This window comes from Panthera onca, chromosome D2, assembly GCF_046562875.1.
Source record: "Panthera onca isolate mPanOnc1 chromosome D2, mPanOnc1 haplotype 2, whole genome shotgun sequence".
NCBI lineage: Eukaryota > Metazoa > Chordata > Mammalia > Carnivora > Felidae > Panthera > Panthera onca.
In genome coordinates this window covers 20,573,377-20,595,544 of record NC_138349.1, presented here as the reverse complement: position 1 = coordinate 20,595,544, position 22,168 = coordinate 20,573,377, and the positions used below count along the sequence as shown (strand labels likewise).

Genomic DNA, 22,168 nt, shown 5'->3' with positions numbered 1-22,168 from the left:
CTGATTCAGCTTCTAAAAAACTCAAAACATGCGAATGGAAAATGTCTAGCTGACCCTGGGCCACTCCCTGGACCTATCCCCCTGAATCTGAGCTACCCTCCAGTGAGGGCATCACAAGGAGAGCAAGCTGGGGGCTGCCCCCACAACCAACAACGCTTTGAAGATCAGCTCGGGAATGCTGTTTAAAACTTGGCAAGAGTCTGGGCTGTAATGCTTTCTTCCCAGGACCCCTCTGGGCAATCTGCCTACATTCCAGACATCCCCCATCCACCTCTACTCTGCTGTTTCTACCACACGACTCCCTCCCCTTCAGCCCCACCTCCCTGGCCTCTCTGTGTATCCCTCACTCATAAATCCACACTTTCAGCTCCCACAAATGGTTCGCAGAACTTGCTCCACACCGACCACTATCATACAGGCCTAAGAAACCCATGCCCCCAAGCCGCTAAAGCAGAAGGTACGAGATGGGGTGGGGGGTGGGGGGCCTGAGGAAGTAAATCTACAAACGTGGGCAAAAGAAAAGGAAATGGAAGCTAGAAACCCCTCAGCCCTGTTTCCAATATCAGACACATGAGAGGCAGCGAGCAACAGCGTAGTAAAAAAAGCCATCTTAGCAGCAGCCAAAGGTCTGCCCAGAAGAGCAGGGCAAGAATAAATTATGCAAAGTAGGTGGTAAGTAGGTGCCAACCCTGGAAACAAATAAAGCTCCTGCCTTCATGAAATACCCCACCAGTGCCAGTGCCAGCATGGGGCAGAATCCTCCCGTGAGCTCAAGCTCAACTCTGATTCAGGACAGCGATGAAGACAAAGGTGACAGGTGGAAGGGACGATGGCTGGGGGCCCTGCTGCATGCAGCACAGTTCTGACCTGTGTAATCGAGGCCCAGGGTGAGGAGGGGCTTGCACGGGCGCTCAGGACGGTCTGTCCAGATTTTGTCCACAAGGTTCTCTTTGACAGGAATGAGGTGGTGGCCTGCACTTCTCAGAACCTTGGCCATCTTCTTCCAGTAATCTGGGGAGAAATACACGTGGCCCAGCCATGCATGAACTGAACGCCATCTCGGCCAAGGCAGGCAGCAGAGCCTTGAGAGCCAGCGCCTTCTGAAAGGCGATCCTCCCGTGGCCTAGCGCTGGGTGCGTAGGACGCAGAACAGCAAAGAGGTGATCTTCACCACCAACCGCCTTCCCCTGCCTCTCTGCCAGAACTCCTCTCCTCACCTTGATCTTTACCATGACGTCAAGTCACGCCGAGCCCCCAGAGGATCCACGTCCCACAAACAAAGAAGGACAATGGAGAGGCATCTAGAACCCACTTCCTCACCCAAGCTGGAAGGACCCCAGCTCACTCACCAGTAGGAATGATCAGTGGGTCCACACCAACCCTGGATCCTTCAGGAAGTACACTCACCAGCCAGTCTTCCTGAGTGGGTGTGTCCTTCAGACCTACAGAGGGAAGAACAGAGAAGAAACAATTCCCAGTGGAACCAAGCTCACGGTCCTACCCAGAAGGAAGCAATTCACCAACATCATGATAACAGGGCCTTTATTAAGCACCTTCTCTAAGGTAGATGGGTGGCACGTGAAAAAATCTGAACTTCCCTTAATCCTGGAAGGCTGCAAGAAGTATAAGATGGTGTGTTTTTCTTTTTCTTTTTTTTTTTTTTTGAGAAAGAGAGAGAGAGAGAGAGAGAGGAGGGAATGCACAAGCGGGGGGAGGGGCAGACAGGGAGAGCGAGAGTCCCAAGCAGGGTCTGTGCTGTTGGCGCAGAGCCCAATGCGGGGCTCGATCTCATGAACCGCAAAATCGGGACCTGAGCCGAAATCAAGACTCAGACGCTTAACTGAGTCACCCAGGTGCCCCTTAACACCCAGGTCTATTAAGACGGAAGCATACGATAAAATAAGAAGACAACAAAAAGAAAAGGCAAGATTTTCATTCGACTCCTGGTCAAAACAGCACCCGGGGAATCACTGCAACATAGGTACACGTGTCACTGCAAACAACATCTTCTCCGCCATCAGTCACTTTACCACCAGTGGTCACTTGAAGAGCACTTGGGTGGTGACTGGTGAAGGCTGGGAGCTGGGGGCCTCCCTCACATCCCACACCAGGTAAGAGAAACACACGCCATGGTACTCTCCCCTCACTGGAAGGCAGGGTGGCAGAGAGAAGGCTCCTGCCCCTCAACCAGGCCTGACTGGAGGGCTGAACACAAGCCTTTGCAGCAAAGAAATCTTTCCAAAGATTAAGACAGGAACACACAGGTACCCGTCACCATCATCTTTACAATGGCTCCCTGGCTTTCCAACTCCCAAGAGCAAACAGCCCTTCCCATTTCTTCCGAGCGATTCGTCATAGGACACCAAACAAGCTCCAAGAAAGGAACTGAAGTTATTTTTGATATTCCAGTTTTTCTTTAATCCAAGCCAATACCTTCTATGTTTGGATGCGTGCTTCTTAACTGATGAGATTTTTACTAAAAACTTAACAGCTTGGTGAAATACATGTATATTTAGAGTGAAAGTTCATATATTCTAAACCAGTACTTATCTTCACTATTTTCCCTACGGACTGCTGATAACCACATAACCACAGAGGGGAAGTTCAAAGATTTATAAAGAAATGAGCTCACGAACTTCAATTCCAAAAACTGCCTAAAAGCTGGCACTAAGCTGTTATTTTGCTATTTGATTCTTGGCTATTTTTTTCCCAAACCACTAAAAAGCCACTTACTAACGAAGTTTCTTTTAATGCCCCTCGTATGACTTTTATAGGATGAAGTCATGCTATTTCCTAGCAGACAGATATCTGGCAAAACCCCAGGGATGAATCACTCCCCAACCAAACCCACCAGAATTTCCCTATGCAGGAGAAATGCCTGAGGAAAGAGGGGCTCCGGCAAACTAGAGACAGACTTGGAAAGAAGGAAGATTCATTCCCCGGGGAAACCAAATACCTACTTGAAGGAATGAGCAGAATTTGCTCTTCTGACACTGTGCCCCCCGCAAAGTGCTAACAGACCTGACAGCTGGAGATGTGGGCTCCAAGGAGAGATGCCCATACCCCAGGGGTACACTGACTGATCCACCAGGGTGCAAACAGAAAATTTTAGGAGGTCTATTTGTATTCATTTTTTCTAAAAAACAAAGAAATTAATTTTTGTTCACATTTGAAATGAGATGGACAGCAGCACGTATATCTAAACACATAAACAAGTATACATATATGTTGAGGGTGCATGAGCCATTAACGGAGGCATGCGATCAGAAAGTTTAAAGGTCACTAGCCTGTTCATTTATAACAGCCCCACAGCCCCGAATGCATGCTTGTGTGTGTGTATGTGCATGTAAATGTGAGAGAAAGAGGGTTTTCTGGTGCCATGACATGGATGGTGTCCCCCAAATTCACATGTTGAAGCCCCAACCTCAATGTGACTGTATCTGGACAGAAGGATTTTAGGAGGTAATTAAGATTAAATGAAGTCAAAAAGGTGGAATTCTAATCTGATAGGATTGGTGGCCCTTTAAAAAGAAGAAAAGAGATCTATCTCTCTGCCGTGTGAGGACACAGTGAGAAGGCAGCCGTCTGCAAATCAGGAGGAGGGCTGACACCAGAACCTGACTATACTGACACCCTGATCTTAGACTTCCAGCCTTCGGAACTGAGAAAACAAACTTGTGCTGTTTAGGCCACCTCGTCTCTGGTATTTTGTTATGGCAGCCAAAGCTGACTAAGATACCCTCAAAAGGGTCCATGACCTCATAAAACCCTAGGGTCCCTTCCCAAAGCTGGCCAACTGAAGTTGGGCTGGCCATGTCTCTACACACCCATCTTCATGAGCGTCCAGTTGCTGTCCATCTGCTTGGCAGCCTGGAGAAAGTAACGTCCGTCGGTCCACATGGCCGCATGCTCTTCCGTAATGATGGCTGTGCCTGCAGCAGGGGAGTAAACAAACAAAAGAGAAACGTTTCTGACAACCACGCAGAAGCTGCACACGGTGGTGGAAGGCAGGCAAGCACAGTGAGCCCTGGGGCCCAGCCTCCCACCACCCCTCACTCCAGCGGCGCAGATGGGCCTTTGACTCCAGAGAAAGCTCCAGGCAAAAGAACACAAAGCCACTGAGAACAAGCTGTGGGCCAAGCTCTGAAGGCTGCCTGAGGCCTGGTCCCTGCACAGTACCCCATTTGCACAGCTCGAGTCAAGGCCAACGGAACAGAGGACTGTGCACCTATGGTCAAAATGGCCTCATAATCAACAACACGGAGGTGAAAACGATTCCAGCACAGTGATCTGCTCTACTCCAGAGGAATGGTCTCACCTTTTCTGAGAAACCCACTGGACTCTACATATTCACGGTGACTCACTGGTCACCAGCAGGGGTTGACATCTCCCACCCCTACCTGCCCTCAGTTCCTACAGGCCTGGCAGAACTCAAGGCTTTCAGCAGAGGTGCCAGCCAAAAGCAATCCTAAGGGGCCAGCCAACACAAGCACATACACAAAAGGAAGTGGTTCTTGCCAAGTCTAACTAGCCTAATGATGGGAGTCTGAAGGGGGAAAAATCACCCTAAAACTCAAGGACAGGGCAGTTTTGGAAAAGTTAGGGCAGGGCACCAATGTAGCTCAATGTTCACCTTTATTATTTAAGTTTTTTAATGTTTATTTATTTTTGAGAGGGAGAGAGAGCCTAAGTGGGGGAGGGCCAGAGAGAGAGGCAGACACAGAATCCCAAGCAGGCTCCAGGCTCTGAGCTGTCAGCACAAAGCCTGACACGGGGCACAAACCCATGAACCGTGAGATAATGACCTGAGCCGAAGTCGGACACTTAACTGACTGAGCCACCCAGGTGTCCCCACCTTTATTATTTACACTGAAAGTGAAATTACCCAGAAGCCAAGCAAGCACTTGGAGAATTACACAGGACCAGCAAGCTAAGGTGAGGGTTCTGGGGTACAGTTAGTGACCATTACTTACAGAGTGCCGTTGACACAGGTATCTTCAGTTTAATTAATACAGTTTTCTGTACGTATATTATTTTCAATGAAAAGTTCAAAAACCTTTTTTAAACGAAAATTATTTAAAACTGTAATAGCAAATAAATAAATAAATACAATAAAACTTTAATAGCAAAAGCGTAGAGAAAAGGGCCACTAAAGGCTGACCTCAGGGAACTGGGGGATGCTGGGAATTCACACCTTTCTGCAGAGGTTCAAGGGCGAGTGTCCGGCTTGCATTCTCTTTTGGGTCCTATCACAGGCTGAAGCCTGGCCCCGTCATTTTTGGGAAGTGAACAAGAGTACAGAAAGAACAGACAGAGAAGTTAGCAACTCACCCGCAGAGCCATCAAATCCAGAGACGAAGGCCCGCCGACAGTCACACGGAGCAATGTACTCGCTCTGGAAAACAAAAGGGAGGGCGGACTGGACCTCAACCAGTCACGGGCCAACTGCGCTCCATGTGCTCAGCTATGTGCGAGGCCCCGCAGGGACACGAAGGCTGGCGGACCTTCGAGGAACAGTCTAGCTGAAAAGTCAAGCTGAACATGAAAAAAATTAGCGCACCATCCAGAAGACCCCAATTAATTAAGGGCTAAAAGAGCTGCTCCTGCCAGCCTCCATTTCTTCTTCTGCAGAACAAACAGAGTCAGGATGAAACAGATCAAAACTGCTCTTTCCTCACTGAGATCTTGAAAAACAAACCAGTAGCCTTCTCCCTTCCTTGCCACTGGCATTTAGGCATCTGTTATTTTTCTGAAAAGAAAGGCTGAATTTCTGTTTTAGGCGCCAATAGTTCTCTCACTTAGATCTCTTTGGCATTGGCTTGTTTCTGAACTTCCTGAAGTGTGTGTTCTTCTCCAAGGTAGCAGCCCCAATCGCTCCCACGCAGACCCCGTCCCTTCCTGTTGGGGAATAAATGGAAATGCTTCCTCATATCCAGGAGGCTTCAGCAAAAGAAAACGTCATGTCCCAAACCAGGTCTTGCCCATCCCCCTGCCTCTAAGCGGAAGGGGTTAGAGACTGCGGAACACAGAAGGTTCTCATTCCTGTGCAGAGGGCACAGGGCCGTGGCATGCCACTTCTGGTGACAGCCCATGCATGACACACAGAGAACGAAGGAATCTCCCCAAGGTCACGCAAGTAGCAGAGGCAGGATTTGAACTTGGGCTCTGAAGCGCCAGGCCATGCTGCTCCCACGGGACACATTCTCCCTCTCCAGGACATAGCGAAGTGTGAAGACAGACTCTCTAAGCAGCTTGCCCACTCACAGGCCAACAGCACGGCCCGGATCTGGCACACGCACCTCCACAGCTGCTGCTCCTTGTACCATTAGCAGGTTTCTCCCGAGCTAAAGGACCCGGCAGGGCTCAGAATGCTGAGGATGGAGAACGGGGCTGCCGGACCAAGGCGTTTTTAGGTCAACACGATGAAGGGGTGAGAAGCCGTCGATGTTCTGCTCCTGCCCCTTTCACCAGGGCAGCTGCAGTCACAGCCTCAAACCAGGCACAGGCACACTACCCACGGAGATGCCGGAGGGCCAGTGCAGAGAGCCGTGACAGGTCTAGGTCACACCTGGCCTCCAGCAGGCCCAGCTCTCTGCAACAAGTCTCACTGTGTCTCTCAGGCTCAGTTGTTCATTTCTAAAACAGGTCCCTTCACACCGCTGAAAGCAACACCAGGCGCATGTTTTATCCCCAAGCCATAGAGGAACACTTAACAGGCAGCACGAAGAATGCAGAAGGAAACGGCCGCCAGCAGCATTTATGAACTGGAGACTTCTCATTTGATTATAAACCCAGCAATCACTGGGTGCAAAACTAAAGGGAAGTAAAGCAAAAACGGAGGGTAGGGAGGAGTTCCCACCCTTCTCCTAGGATTGCTGTGAGGAACAGTAAGTTAATGTTTAAAACAGAAAACTCACCAGAAACCTGAGAGTGCTGCATATATGCAATGGAACAGATAGTATCAGTTTCTTCCTAAATGCTGAAAAAGCATCCAAGAGGCCGGGAAAACTAAGTAAACAAAAATAACTCTTATACTAAAAATCACAGTACACAATGGAGAAGACACAGGAGATGCTCCTGATGGATGAGGAGGGTCCCCTGCTTGAGGCTCATCCACCTGTGACACACAGCGAGATTGCCAGCAAAGGGCTGGCAGAGAAGGTATTGCTCATCTCGGCCCGGCTAGTCTCCACTCAGGGATCAGCTCTCAAGGAATGTCCCACCCCTACTGGGGCAAGCCCGAGAGGAGGGACAGGGCCTCTCAAAGCAGCTGCCCATTGGCAAAGGCAGGAGGCAGGTTTCTCCAAAAGGAGGTGGAATTAACGGCAGGTGGACATGTTTGGTTTGGGATCAAGATGAGGTCTGGGCAAAAATGTCTAGACATGACCTAAGTAGTCAACATGCCAGAAAGCCGTCACTGACCAAAGCTGTCACCTCCACACCAACAGGCTAGGCAGAGAGGCCAGACAAGCACTGGGCCTGGGCCTCCCACTCTTCCCCCAGCAATGAAGCTGGCAAAACCCAAGAACACTCTCCCCAGAGAACAGCAAAAGGTCTAAAACAAGCCAAAGCCTTAGCATACGGGGGAAAAGGCACAAGGAAGCACAGCTATCAGCTTTCTCTCCAAAACCACCATTTCTCTCCACCTGAGACCAGCATTCAATCCAAGCCTCCACCATCTCCCCGTGGACCACGAACCCTACAATCCATTCTTCACACACACAGAGTGAGCCTTCCAAAATGTCTGTATGCACCATGTTAGCACCCTGCTCAAAACTCACCATAGCTTCCCGTCATACTTAGGATAGAACCCAAACCGCAGCCCATCCCCAATGCACTGCTTGATCGGACGCTGCTGTCCTCTCAGAACTCCCCTCCACTCTCCCAGCCACCCGAGATGTTCAAGCCACATCGCCTGCTTTCTGTATTTTGTACTTCCAAAGCTCATTCCTACTTCAGGGCCTTTGCACATGCTTTTCCTTGTGCCTATCAAAGTCCCTTTCTGATCGTGGCATGGCCAGCTCCTTCTCACCATTACACTGCAGATCAGATGTCACCTCCGCAGAGGGGCTTGCCTGGACTATCCAAAGTGGCCACCTGGCCTTTACCTCTCTGTATACCACGTTTTTCTAGATGCTTCTCTTCTTGAGCTTTTTTTATACCATTACGGTATTATCTTGCCCCAAAATACAAGTTGCATGAGATGGGGGTATTTGTCTTTGTTCATCACTGTCCCTGTCCCTATCATGGTATAGGTATAGGTAACCTATCATGGTATAGGTAACACACAGTAGGTCCTTAACCAACATGTGCTGAATAAATGAACAAGCAGAAGGAAACATGAACCTTTGTCCTTCAACCTAGTTAAAACCTTAGCCATCTCTTTGAAGATGTAAGAAGGGACACAACCCAAGAAATGCAGATAGCCTCTAGAAACTGGAAAAGGCAAGGAAATAAGATCTTCCTCTGGAGCCTCCAGAAAAAAAACATAGCCCTACTGACCCACTGTAGACTCCAGACCTCCAGAACTGAAAGATAATAGATTTGTATTATTGTAAGACACTAAGTTTGTGGTAATTTGTTACAGCGGCAGCAGGAAACTAATACATTATCAAGACGGAGGGATCATTAACTGGGGTTTCAAACTCATTAAATGTGTTAGGGTACAGGCAAGTAAACTAAACAAGTAAAGCAGGACAAGGAAGTGACTCTTCCAGAGAGAGCAGCTCTTCTCAGCTCTGAATTCTGTTATGCCGGAATGCAGGCCACATGTTGCCAACCCTCAGTAATTCAGGAGAGGCTAAATATATGTGTTCATGAGAGATCACCCAACTTTTAAGTGTTGACATCTAATTCAAACAATGTAAATAATACACAGCCAAATAAGGCACATCTGTAAACCAGAAAAGAAGAAGAAGAAAAAAAAAAAAAAAGCCTTAGCCATCTCTCAAAATCCAGCTCAAATATGCCCTCTTCCACAAAGTTTTCTGACCCACTCCACTCAGAGACCTCCCACATCAGAATTTTACAGAAGCATCCACACTGACATTTGTCCATGCCCTGCCTTGGGTGATAACAGATACTAGCAGCTACATTTACTAAACCCCTACTATATTGCCAACAACTGTATTTCCATCTAGGACTTCATTTCCCATGCCCCCTTGCATCTAAGTGGGCTCACGTGAGTAGTTCTCATAAATGGAATGTGGGGTCGAGGTGATGTCTGGGTCAGGAGAGTAAAAACTGGGTGTGCCCTCTCCACACTCCTCCCCCTTCCACCAGCCGGAATGGTGGCATCAGAGGATGGAAAGAGCCTGGAGCTCCGAATCGCTCTCTTACTAGTGGAAGAAAGTCAGCCACCAACCAAGAACACCCATTCCAGACTGCTACATAAACAAGCGTTAAGGTTCCACAGTACCCGGCCACTGAAACGTTGAGATCTGTTACCATAGCTAGCATTACTCTAATTAATACAGTGGATAAAATCACTCTGTGATAAAAATCACTGCTCCACCCTAGGAGAGAGTCTGTTTAAGAAATACAAAACAGGAAGCCAACTCCAGGAAGAAGGGGAGTAGGACAGAGTTTAGGAAAATCTGATTCAAGTCTTCCAGAAGGAAGAACCATAAAAATAGCCAAAAACTCAAGTTGGCACAGTCACCTCTGACAGAACATGACCCTTCGATTAAACTACCCCCAGGAACAGAATATAAAGCCTTACAGATGGGAAGGATAAAGAATTTGGATTTCTTAAAGGCAGAGCTGGCACAGCTCTGGCCCCAACCAATGATTCTCCTGACGTGGGGCCAATGGCGCCAACAAATCCCAATGTTTGACTTAGATGGTACATGAAAGCATCCAGATTACCAGAAAGAATGGACAATTCCTCACCTCAAAAGTCTCCCTGGGCCCAAACTCATGATACTGCAACCCTTATTCTGGATTTACAGAGAAAGAACCCCTCAGAGTTGCAGAGGACAGTGAGGACCAGACCCCTGGAGTGCCAGGTCCCCGTGTAATTACGCATTTGGGGTGCATTTTCTCTCTAGCACGGAACAGTGCGTGGGTGTGTGTATTTGTGTTTTGGAAAGTACACAAAGGACAGAATTCAAGATTTTCCTTCATTCTCCAACACCCTCCCTTCCCCACCCGTAGGAGAAATTCCATCAACTCTGAATCTAGCCTGAAATGAAACAATTAGGAACAAGAGCCACAGAGAACAGCAGCCTCTCTATTACCGAGAAGGCTGCTGCAGCAGGTCACACACAAAGCCGAGCCTTCCTTCTTGTCCTCACAGTCCTGGCAAGGCCCCAGAGTCCCACTTAGCAGTCACCCCAACTCTGCCCCACCTCTCCACAGGAACCGAGAAAGGCACTCGGGACTTCTCATTTGCTTCTCTGGACAGCATCACAAACCCTCTCAGGTTCCAACCTTCCCAAACCCCTCTGCCATCTGCCTGTCAGGTCCACACTCAGTCTGTGTTCTATGGCTTCTCCTCCAATCCTTCCCCTCTTCTCTGCTCCTAAGGCCGGCATCACGTCCCAGCCCTCTGTATCCTGACTCTGGGATCCTGCAATGGCCTCCCAATGGCTTCTCAGTCTCCAGTATCTCCCTTCTCCAATCCATACTAACCCCTGGTCCTTCTCTTGTTCAAAATCCCGCCATTCTCTTGTTCAGAATCCCTCAATGGGTCCCGACTTGTCTGACAGAAGCCTCAATTCCTGACTCTCAGTTACTCATCCAGGGAGAAGCCATCCAATTCTGATATTCCGGGACCATTAGCAGGAGATGAAGGGCTGATGAGAGCCTGTTACATCACCTGCCGTTTGGCCAACCTCACTGCCATTCCCAAAGTTTAGCAACGAAGACAAGTTTATCAGGCCATTGGACCAGAAACAGCTTTATAATGACCAAAACCAAAAATCAAAAACCCAAACTGGCTGACGAACAGCACCCAGAACCAAGGTTATCAAGATAAACTTGGCCTGTCTTGGCTACAAGAAAATCCCCTGCTAGTAAACAGATAGATTATATTCTAACTCCAGGCAGAATAAAACAAACTGAAATACCAACAGTGCAAAGCTTGCCACACCCCTTACCCAGAAACTTTCAACTTTTAATTCAAATAACACTCATGGATCCAGTCTTTCACACACCTGAGGCCCCTCCCTGAGGTGAACTGTAAGGAGTCCTTTCTTTTTTTTTCTTTTTTTTTTTTTTTTTTTTTTTCTTTTTTAAGCAGGCTTCACACCCAGTGCAGAGCCCAATATGGGGCTTGAACTCTTGACCCTGAGATCAAGACCCAAGGTGAGAGCAAGAGTCAGACGCTTAACCAGCTGGGCCACCCAGGCGCCCCAAACTGTTAGGAATCTTTGGCTGGGGCTCTATGACGGCCTGTGAGACTCTCTCAGAGGAGAGACCCAATTTCAGACAACAGTGCTAGGGGACTGTGATGGTTAATTTTATGAGCCACTTGACTTCAGACCATCTCCAGATAGCTAGCTGGCAAGACATTATTTCTGGCTGTGTCTGTAAGGTGGTTCCTGGAAGAGATAACATTTGCGCCAGTATGCAGCACCTGGGTAGCTCAGCTGGTTGAATGTCCGACTCTTGGTTTCGGCTCAGGTCATGATCTCACAGTTCATGAGACTGAGCCCCACATCGGGCTCCAGGCTGAGAGCATGGAGCCTGCTTGGGATCCTCTCTCTCTCTCTCTCTCTTAAAATAAATAAACTTAAAAAAAAAATTTTGCATCGGTAGACGGACTAAAGATCATCCTACCAATGCAATCATCATCCAATCCACTGAGGGTCTGAAGAGATCAAAAGAGTAGAGGAAAGTCAAATTTGCTCCCTCGTTTGAGCGGAGGCATTCATCTTCTCCCGCCCTCGGACATCAGCATTCCTGATTCTCGGGCCTTTAACTCAGACAGGGACATCCAGCACTGGGTAACCACAAGCTGGGGGAAGCAGAACGCCAGTGGTGTGGTTCCAGCTCAAACCCAAAGGTCTGAGAACCAGGGGAACTACTGTGGGAGCCCTCCCTCATGATACGTCCCTCTACACACACGGACATCTCTATATAATTTTACTGGTTCTGTCTGGAGAAGCCAGACTGATCCAGGAACTCACAGAAGACCCCACACCAACTGCCATATAATGTGCTCCCACCGCAGGAACCAGCATCCTGCTCAATATGGAGATACAAGAGCAGCAACCAAATCAGTCCAGGGCAACTGCCTGATGCTTGAGATGCAGAAAATGAAAAATATCACTGGTGCGTCGGCACGGAATCCATGTGACGTGAAGCCCAAGTCCAGAGGCTAGAGCCTGGGACTGACTGGAGACAGGGAAGACCCATCAGAGGAGCCTGGACAGGAGGGGAAAGAAAGGACCTCCTCAGGGACAAGGCTAGAGTCTGCCCTTCCTAAATGCTGGGGTGCCTGCTACCCGTATCTCCTACCAGGACTCAGGCTCAGGTTGTGTGGGGCCAAACTACTTACTCATCTAGCCCTTAGCCAACAGGAAACTTTGGTTCCCACGAAGGTGGTGAATCTTGTTAGTCCATTCTAGAGGACACAGGTGAAAGGAAGAATTGTCACCAACCCCCACCCTAAACTGCACCCACCTCCCCTGCCCCCCCCAACGTCTACTAAATCTAACAGTAACATACCCGCCACCCTGGCTTCCTCACATGCCACCCCCGTTCCGACTGAATCTTCTACTTCTCCTATACTCACATCTCGCACTCTCTCGCCTCCCTCTTCATCCACTTTTGCAGGCAGAACCCTAGTCTTCAGTGGCTTCCTCTCTCGACACAAGGATCTCCCTTTCCCCTCACCTCTTCAATCCAGTTCTAACCCATCATGGCATGAAAAGTGTTGTTGTGGATCAATGGAGCAAGGAATTCCATGGAACACTGAGTCCCTTACCCTACCCCTAAGATGACTGTGGGAAATCCATGGACATTTAATTTAAGTCTAGGAAATGCTGAATACTTCTTCCTCTCCTTAGAGTTGCACATTAAAGTGCAACTTTACAGTGCACATTAGCATCTAAAGGCCCCGAGAAGTCCTGCAGTTAAGAAACTGGTCAAATGGGCAAAGGACTCAAACAGACGTTTCTCCAAAAGAGACATACAGAGGGCCAAGAAACATATGAAAAGATGCTCAACATCACTAACCATCAGGAAAATGCAAATCAAAACCACAATGAAAAAAAAATGCAATATTACCTCGTATCTGTTAGGATTCCACTATGGGGGGAAAAAAACAGAAAATAAGTGTTGGCAACCCTTGTGCACTGTTGGTGAAAATGTAAAATGGCACAGCCACCATGGAAAGCAGTATGGAGGCTCCTCAAAAAATGAGAATTACTGGGGCACCTGGCTTGCTCAGTCTGTAGAGCATGTCACCCTTGATCTTGGGGTCATGACTTCAATCCCACATTGGGGTTAAGAAGTTAAGAGTTTACTTAAAAAAAAAAAAAAAAAAAAAAAAACTAGGGGCACCTGACTTCAGCTCAGGTCACTAACTCACGGATCGTGAGTTTGAGCCTTGTGTTGGGTTCTGTGCTGACAGGTCAGAGCCTGGAGCCTGCTTTGGATTCTGTGTCTCTCTCTTTCTCTCTCTCTCTCTCTCTCTCTGTTCCCACTCCCCCACTCATCCTCTCTCTCTCTCTCAAAAATAAAGATTAAAAAAATTATAAAAAACAAAAAATAAATAGAATTACTATATGATCCAGAGATCCCACTTCTGGGTATATATCCAAAAGACCTGAAACTGTATCCCAAAGAGACATTTACACACCCATGTTCCCTGCATCATTCACAAAAGCCAAGAACTGGATGCAACCCAAATGTTCACGAACAGATGAAAAGATTTTTTTCAAATGTGGCATATAAAAACAAAATGTGGTATAGGGACACCTGGGTGGCTAAATCAGTTAAGCGTCCAACTCTTGATCTTGGCTGAGGTCATGATCTCGCGGTCCCTAGGTTCAAACGCCACACTGGGCTTTGTGCAGACAGTGTCGAACCTGCTTGGGATTCTGTCTTTCCTTCTCTCTGCTCCTCCTCCACTTGTTCGTGTGTGCTCTCTCACTCACTCTCTTTCTCTCTCTCTCTCTCTCTCTCTCTCTGCTCCCTCAAAATAAAAATAAACTTTAAAAATAAGGTGGTATATACATACAATGAATTATCATTCAGCCTTTAGAAAGGAAATCCTATCATAAGCTACACCATGGATGAACCTAAAAAACATTATGCAAAGTGAAATAAGCCAGTCACAAAAAGACAATACTGTATGATTCCACTTACGGGAGGTATATAAAGTAGTCATCTCTTAGAAAGTAGAGTGGAGAGTGGTAAGTGTGAGTAGTGGGAGGTGGGACTGGGGGGTTGTTCAATGGGTATAGAGTTTCAGTTCTGTAAGATGAAAAAGTTCTAGAGATCTATTACACAACAATGTGCATATAGTTAACCCACTGTACTGCATACTTGAAAATAGGATGATAAATTTTATGTTGAACTTTGTTATCGTAAAGATAGAAACTGTTTAGCTCATTTCACTATATTCTTAACCACTGAATACACTTTTTGCAGAACACCTTATGAGACACAACAGGAATACTACAGAATACTGTTTGGGGAATACCGCTCTAAACATCAAAGTACACCGAACTGCATGCTGTTGCCTCTAATTATCCAATCCCTTTGGTTATTTACTTCAGCCCTTCATTGGTTCCTGAGGCCAGGAAATCTTATGTTTCCAGGCAGGGGTCCAATCTTCATGCTGTCCCAGGTTAACACTGGCCTGATATTGTCACAACCATGTGGTCTGGCACCCTTGAGGAGGGGCAGAAAAGCGGCCAGTTAAAGTGAACATCTTTTGAGAACTTTGCTCAACTTACAGTAATACTCTTTTGTGCCACCCCTCCATCATGATAGACCCTTATCAGTCATCATCAGTCATGTCTGTACCACATGCCATACCACACGTGTGTGTACACACACACACACACACACACACACACACACACACACACACCCCAATGATAAACACCAAGCTACTATGCTAATCAAGTTCTCAACCAGGACTCTGGACTTGGGATTAAGGTTCTAGCTCAATCTGGTATCTTGAAAGTAAAAGATCAAAAGATATAAATGTGGGAACTATTGGTTGGTCCCTGTTTACTGTCTACCATGTTCCCTAAGAAAGGGAGAAACTGATCTATGGCAAGAACTGAAACCCTTCCCATCTCGGTTGTTCTTGGCCAGCTGCATTCCTGCCCTCAGGTTCCACGAGCCGCCCCATCTGAGGCCCTGACATCGCACAACTCCAGAGACCACCGTTCACAACCTAGAGTTCTGCCAGCGCAGTGGCCCTGCCCATAAACCCTTATAAAGCCTTTTATTGCTCAAAGGACCTCAGGGCGGTTTCTGTTACCTGCCCCTGAGGGATCAGAGAACACCAGCTGTATTCCCACTATCGCTTATTACCTGCCTGGGCTTCTGCCAGGGGCACTTGCCATGTTGTTTCTCAAAAGCACTCCAACCTTCCCTGCCCTGCTCCTCGGCCTTTGCTCCCACTAATCTTCCTGCCTAGAACCCTCTCCGTCCTTCCTCTATTTATCCAACTCTACCCATCCTTCAACATCCAGTTCAAATGCCTTCCCTGCTCATAAAGCCCTCAGTCATCTTTCCCTCTCAACCCTAAACTTGCAAAGCGCCTTGCCCATATTTTCTTGATGGCATTTCCACATTCCACCTTGTAATACAGACACATGTGTATGTATCTTTACTCCATTACTCAACCGTATGTTCTTGGGAGCAGGACCATTCTAATCTTTGTGTCACATACCACACCTAAGGCAGTGCCTCGCACGTAAGCAAAGGTTATAAAAAATATATATGTATAGATGACTCTATGGCAGAACAGTACTTTGTATACTGTCTCATCTCTCTACTAAACCATCAGCGTAGTGAGGGCAGGAATTCAATATTAAATTCATCTCTGTAACCCTGCAGGACCATGACCATGGTACAGGCATTCCAACACTTGCTGACTGAATGACCTAAAAGAGTAGATACTAGAATGCTTTCACCCCCTGCCCTTCAGCCCCACCACATGCAATCTCCACCTCTCCAAACCCGATTCTCCCATATTTAGCTCACCAGTGTTTTCAGAGGTAAAGGTCACTTACTGAGTTACTTCCATCAAAGGTAGTGGTTGCGGGGGGAAGGAGGGTGTTATTCAGAACTACCCTTAAAACCTGCTAGGGTAGAGATCCGTGACAACTTTCTGGCTGCTCTTCTGGCCATGTCAGAGGGACAGGACAGTCTGCATGGGGAGAGGAGAAGGGAGGCAGAACAGACAATTCTGCTAGGGATAGGGTGTGGCAGAGGAGAGGAGGTTAGGTGTGTCAGCAAAAGAAAGGTCCAGATCTCTGCCCCTTCATTTGTCCATTAATGCTTCCACAAGTTATTAAAAGCTGGCTATATTCACTGGAAATAAGGAAGCCAGGGCCAAAGCAACAAGCATTCAGTGAGACCCTACTAGACACAGGTCCCTGGTGCCAAGCCCTGGAGGACACACTCGGTTGTGGACTGACAGCTAGAATCCTACAAACACACTGGGGGTGGAGGAAAAGAATGACAACAGAGGACAGGCTGATGAGATCCAACCCTGGCCCATCTCCACTTAGTACCTGGTGGGCGTCTCCTGATGGGATGATGTAGGCCTGGATCGGTTCTGTCACATACTCCGTGTTCCTCATGGCTTGTCTCAGCTGCCGAAGCAGCTCTGAGGTTACCTTTGGAGCCATTCTGCCGTCTGCAACAACAGGAGAGTTTGTTCCAAAACCAGCTTGCCCCGGGCAACTCAGTGACTAGTTCAAAGGCAGCCCTAGGGATGGGCCTGCCAGCTGCCCCACCCTAGCTGCATTTTCAAACTGACCACCCCCCACCACACCAACACCAAAGGTCCCAGGAACTCTACAGTGTACAGTTCTTAAATACCACTTCCCAATAGCCATTTGCGGCATGGAAAGTTGAGCTACTGATACTCATTTCCAAATTGACCAGTTACCTCTTCCACTTCCAGGACTATATTCTAAAGAGATAAACAGATGCACAAAGATACCTGTCTATCTTTGTTGATAATAAAAAAAAAAAAATGTGGAGGAAAATACACAATTGGGTAAATGAACTATAATATATACAACAGGACACTACAAAATCGTTAAAAATTACAGACCAAAAAAAAATTACACTGACCTATATTTAACTGGCAAAGACACCAAAACCACTGGTGGTTGATTAAAAACAAATTACAAAAAAAGATGTACAGATTGTTCTTATCTGGAAATCTGTATGTGTATATTCAGAGAGAAGTTTCTAGAAGGCCAGTCACCCAAGTGTTAATTAGTGGCTACCTTTGGAGAGAGGGACTTGGAGTGATTTTTCTTTTCTTTTTCTGATGTTTTACTGCTTAAGCTTGACCACATTAAAAGAAGTACATTTTAGGGGCGCCTGGGTGGCTCAGTCGGTTAAGCGTCTGATTCTTGATCTCAGCTCAGGTCATGATCTCATGGTTTGTGAAATCAGGCTCTGCGCTGACAGCACGGAGCCTGCTTGGAATTCTCTCTCCCTCTCCCTGCTCCTACCCAACTCGTGCTCTCTCTCTCTCTCTCAAAATAAATAAATAAACTTAAAATATCATATTACAATATTTTTGTTAGCCAACCACAGATTAGGAGATCAGTCCACTACAAGTTAAAAGTCTAAGTCACGTGATCTAGTGAATACCTACTGTCAACTGGGTGTGCAACCTCAGAGAGAAGGGGAGTGGGGTCTCAGTGTCTGTGTTCACCTCTCTAAAATATGGTGGTTGCACAGTAGACCCAGGGTTTTCCAAACGAGCCCTGAAAAAGTCCCAGGGGTCCCTAACAGTCTATCCCAATAAGACTAGAGCTGGAGTCACCAGCTCAAGAAAATACAAAACTGAAACAAATATGAAAATCATTTTAAAAAGAAAATGTTAAATGTAGTCTTACTAGAAATTCTTACACTTCATACTTTCACTAATTTCTAGTAAAGAAATCATCAAAAGAAATACTCAAATCAAAAATGTATTCTTGCCTCCTGATGAGTACAAGAGACAATTTCTATGTGATAAAGGACATAATGCAAACTTTCAAATCATTTCAGCTGGTTTTTCAAAAAACTTTTCTCAAACACTACTGACATCAGCGAACGGTTCTGATAACTCATACATAAGATAACTATAGATATATGACTAGATAATGACTAGTCATATAGTTATAGTCCCATGGGCATATAACAAAACAACTTCACAAAAAGTCAATTATAAAACAGGGACCATACATATTTTTCCACACCCCATATACTGGCACAAAACCACACTATTAGAATTCAAGTAGAATAATGAGTTTTTCCAGCTCATTTTTAAAATAGATTTTACTTTTTTAGAACAGTTACAGATTCACAGCAAAACTGAGCAGAAAACACAGAGAGTTCCCATATACCTCTCTTTTCCAACATACACACAGCCTCCCCCACAACCAAGATTCCCCACCAATGGAGCCAGAAAGCATTATGCTAAGTGAATTAAGTCAGTCAGAGAAAGACAACAACCATATGATTTCACTCATATGTGGAATTTAAGAAACAAAACAAACGTACATAGTGGAGAAAAGAGGAATACCAAGAAACAGACTCCTAACTATAGAGAAAAAACTGATGGTGACCAGAGGGGAGGCCGGGGGAAGGCAGGGTGGGATCATAGGTTAAATAAGTGATGGGGATTAAGGAGGGCACTCATGATGAGCACTGGGTACTGTAAGTAAGTGTTGAATCACTAAACCGTACATCTGAAACTAAAATTACACTGTATGGTACCTCACTGGAACTTAAATAAAAACTTGGGAAAAAAAATAAAATAAATTGAATTTAAAAAACAAAAAAAGATCACCCACCAGAGTGGTACATTGGTTACCACTGATAAACCTACAAAGACACATTATTATCCCCCTAAGCCCACAGTTCATTTTAGGATTCACTCTTGGTGTGGTACATTCTACAGGTTTTGACAAATGCATGTCACGTATCTAGCATTATAGCATAATACGAAACCGCTTAATACTTTTCATTGCCCTAAAAATCCTCTCTGCTCGGTCTTTTTATCCCTCTGCCTCACTGCCCCCCAATCCCCGGCAGTGACCAATCTTTTTACTGTCTGCACAGTTTTAACATTTCCAGAAATTCAGACGGCTGGAATCACACAACACATAGCCTTTTCAGATTGGCTTCTTTCACTTAGCAATATATATTTAAGGTTCTTCCACATCTTTTCTTGATAGCTCATTTCTTTTTAGTGATGAATAATATCCCATTGTCTGGATGTACCGCAGGTTATGTATACATCCAGCTACCGAAGGTCGTCATGGCTGCTTCCAAGTTGTGGCTGTTGTGTACGAAGCTGCCATAAACATCCATGTACAGGTTTTTGCATGGACTTAAGTTTCCAACTCCTTTGGGTAAATACCAAGGAGAATGACCACTGGATCCTAAGGTAAGAATACATTTGGTTTTGTAAGAAACTGCCAAACTTGTCTTCAAAGTGGCTATACCATTTTGCACTCCCACCATTAATGAATGAAAGTTCCTGCTGCTCTACTCCCTCACCAACATTTGGTGTCTCCAGTGTTCCGTATTTTGCCGACCCATTTTTTAAACACATAAAAAATATTTTACTTAACTATACATGTCCTAACATACAATGTTGGAAGTAATGAAGAGTGACATTGGAGCCATTATACGACCAGTATGGTCAAGGACTGACAGCCTGACTCAGTGTGGCTTGAACTCTGCTAGATGTGGATCTGTTTAGGTTTGTCTTCCACATTTTTATCTGCTTCTTCTCCATCATCACCAGCATCTGGGGCTACAGAAGTCTCAGTCATTACAGTTACCTCCAATAGACTCCCCTGTGAGGTACCATGTTGATCTTGGGACTCACTGAAGAAGTGCTCCATTCTTAATTTGCCAGGGTAGCATCGACCACCGGCACCAGGGCTCCATCTCAGGAGTCTCCACAGGACAGCAAGTACTTAATGACAGAGTCACTGGAAACAGTCCTATTCACAATTCAAACATTCCCATGTTCCTTGCATTATAGCTGCCTCTGAATACTTTTCAGAGAGTCATCCTTTCCTTTGGTCTAATCTGTTTAACCTGTAATTTCTCTTCTATCTAAGAAGGATCATAATTATCTGATCCGACCTAAGTTTATATGTCAACACCTCCATTGAGTTCAAAATGAAGCCTACTGCAACCTTGTAAGCTTCCCAGCATCTGAAACTTTACTGTGACATCTTTCAGGGGCTTCAAACCATATTTCTGAGCAAGTTGACATTAAAAAGAGTCAAGTCAAAATGCAGACTTCCTCGGAGCAGTATTTCCACCTTGGCCGCACAACAGAACTACCTGGGGGACTTCTAATTTAATTAGTCTGGAGTACAGCCTGGGCATCTGGAATTCTAAAAAAAGCAAATACATGATAGCAGCCAATGTATTTTCTGTCAAGATCTTCAATTTCCTTATAGGATTTGGCTTCTATTTGGGCACATTCTGACTTAAAGATTTTGATGGCACTGACTGGGAGTTTATAGCACAGACCAGAGTACATATCAACCTTATCAGTCACTGACTTCATCAATAAAGTCAACAGAACTAACGGCAAGCACAAAATCCTCAATTCCAAACTGAAAATCATCACAGGCAAAATGGAACTGGCCAAGGACATCCTCTGCCTCATGGTCACCATAACCTGCCTCCTCACCACCAGATTCTGACCTTCATCACCATCTCTGCCTCATCCTCACCTTTCCCCTCTTGACCGGCCTCCTCGGAAACATCAGCACCACAGGCCTTTCTCTACTCCACACCCCGCACTTCCCTACACAATGCCACCTGCCGTCACCACCTTCCCTGCTCCCTTCTCCTCTTCCTTCACATTTGGTTGGTGTCCTTGGTCAGATGCAGCCACTTCTTTGTCACCCATATCAGACACAAAGAAAGCGCTCCCCAGACCGCAACCCACAGTCAGGACATGGTAAGTGGCAGCGGCAGCCACAGCAAAGGTGAAGAAGATAGTGATAGGCAATGACTTAAAGCGATGGGCTGGGGCATTGGAGGCGGCTTCCAGGCACCAAGATGGCTGGAGCAGCTGTGGCCGCAAGCACAACAGGCCCTGAAAGCAACTGAATGGGTGTGCAGCTAGCCGAGGAGGGGACGAAGCTTATAGAATTACAAGACCCAGCCATGGAGGTGGCAGCACTTGAAAACGCGGCCAAGATGGAGGAGATGAGAGCCTCGGCTGGTTACCCTCGCCAGGTGACTTTTATGAGGGTTAGATAGGTTACTATATACAAAGCACTTAGAAACAGTGTCGCACACACAGTAAATGTTATGTGTGTGCAATTAATAGAGAGAGATACACATTAACTAACTACGAAGGCAATGTGATAAATAGCGCAACAGGCATATATATTGCTTCTCCCTAAGAGAGGGACCATGCCATCCTCATTCCCGAATCCATGTATCTAGCCCACCACCTAACACGTACATATGCTCACTCAAAGATGGCTGAGTCAAGGTCACAACTTTATGTCATGATCTTTTATCAACCAGACTCAGTATAACCAACAGCAATGAATCTTCAGTGAAAGAAGAAAGCTAGGATCTTAGATGTCATATTACAGCATCTGCTCACTCCACATTCCATTACTTTTAGAAATTTAGAAGCAGCCAAGAGTTAATCAGGGTGTGCAGGGAAGAAAGAAGCCAAGAGCAACAAGCCTAGACCATGATGTAACATTAGCCCATACGCTGCCAGGTATTTTTAAATCATGCTTTAAAGAGAATGACTCACTTAAAAGTCTCTTGTACATGCGGGCCTGCTTTTAGAAATAAGTTTCTAAACCTTCAGCCTTTATCATAAACAAAACTTCACTGCTTAGAAGTACATGAAAAGCACACCATATTTACCTCACTGGGTGGCTAGAAGAATTTAACTTGACATCATGTGTTAGAGCACCATGCACAGCATCTAGTACATTATAAAAGCTCAAGAAATATTATTTGAGTC

At 46.2% G+C, this 22,168-nt stretch overlaps 1 protein-coding gene across 5 annotated transcripts in view; it reads right to left on the bottom strand.

Moving 5' to 3' along the window:
* Positions 1–22,168, bottom strand: part of XPNPEP1 (X-prolyl aminopeptidase 1) — a 58,679-nt gene that overhangs the window by 23,644 nt on the left and 12,867 nt on the right. For 3 of the 5 annotated variants that reach the window (XM_060641546.3, XM_060641549.3, XM_060641547.3), the window contains 5 exons: positions 16,707–16,831; positions 5,332–5,395; positions 3,828–3,932; positions 1,350–1,442; positions 868–1,011 (listed from right to left, as the gene is read on the bottom strand). In XM_060641546.3, the coding sequence (XP_060497529.3) occupies positions 868–1,011; positions 1,350–1,442; positions 3,828–3,932; positions 5,332–5,395; positions 16,707–16,831 (531 nt within the window). Of the gene's footprint in view, positions 1–867; positions 1,012–1,349; positions 1,443–3,827; positions 3,933–5,331; positions 5,396–16,706; positions 16,832–17,809; positions 17,922–22,168 lie in introns of all 5 variants that reach the window. The other 2 variants (XM_060641548.3, XM_060641550.3) reach the window with 2 other exon arrangements.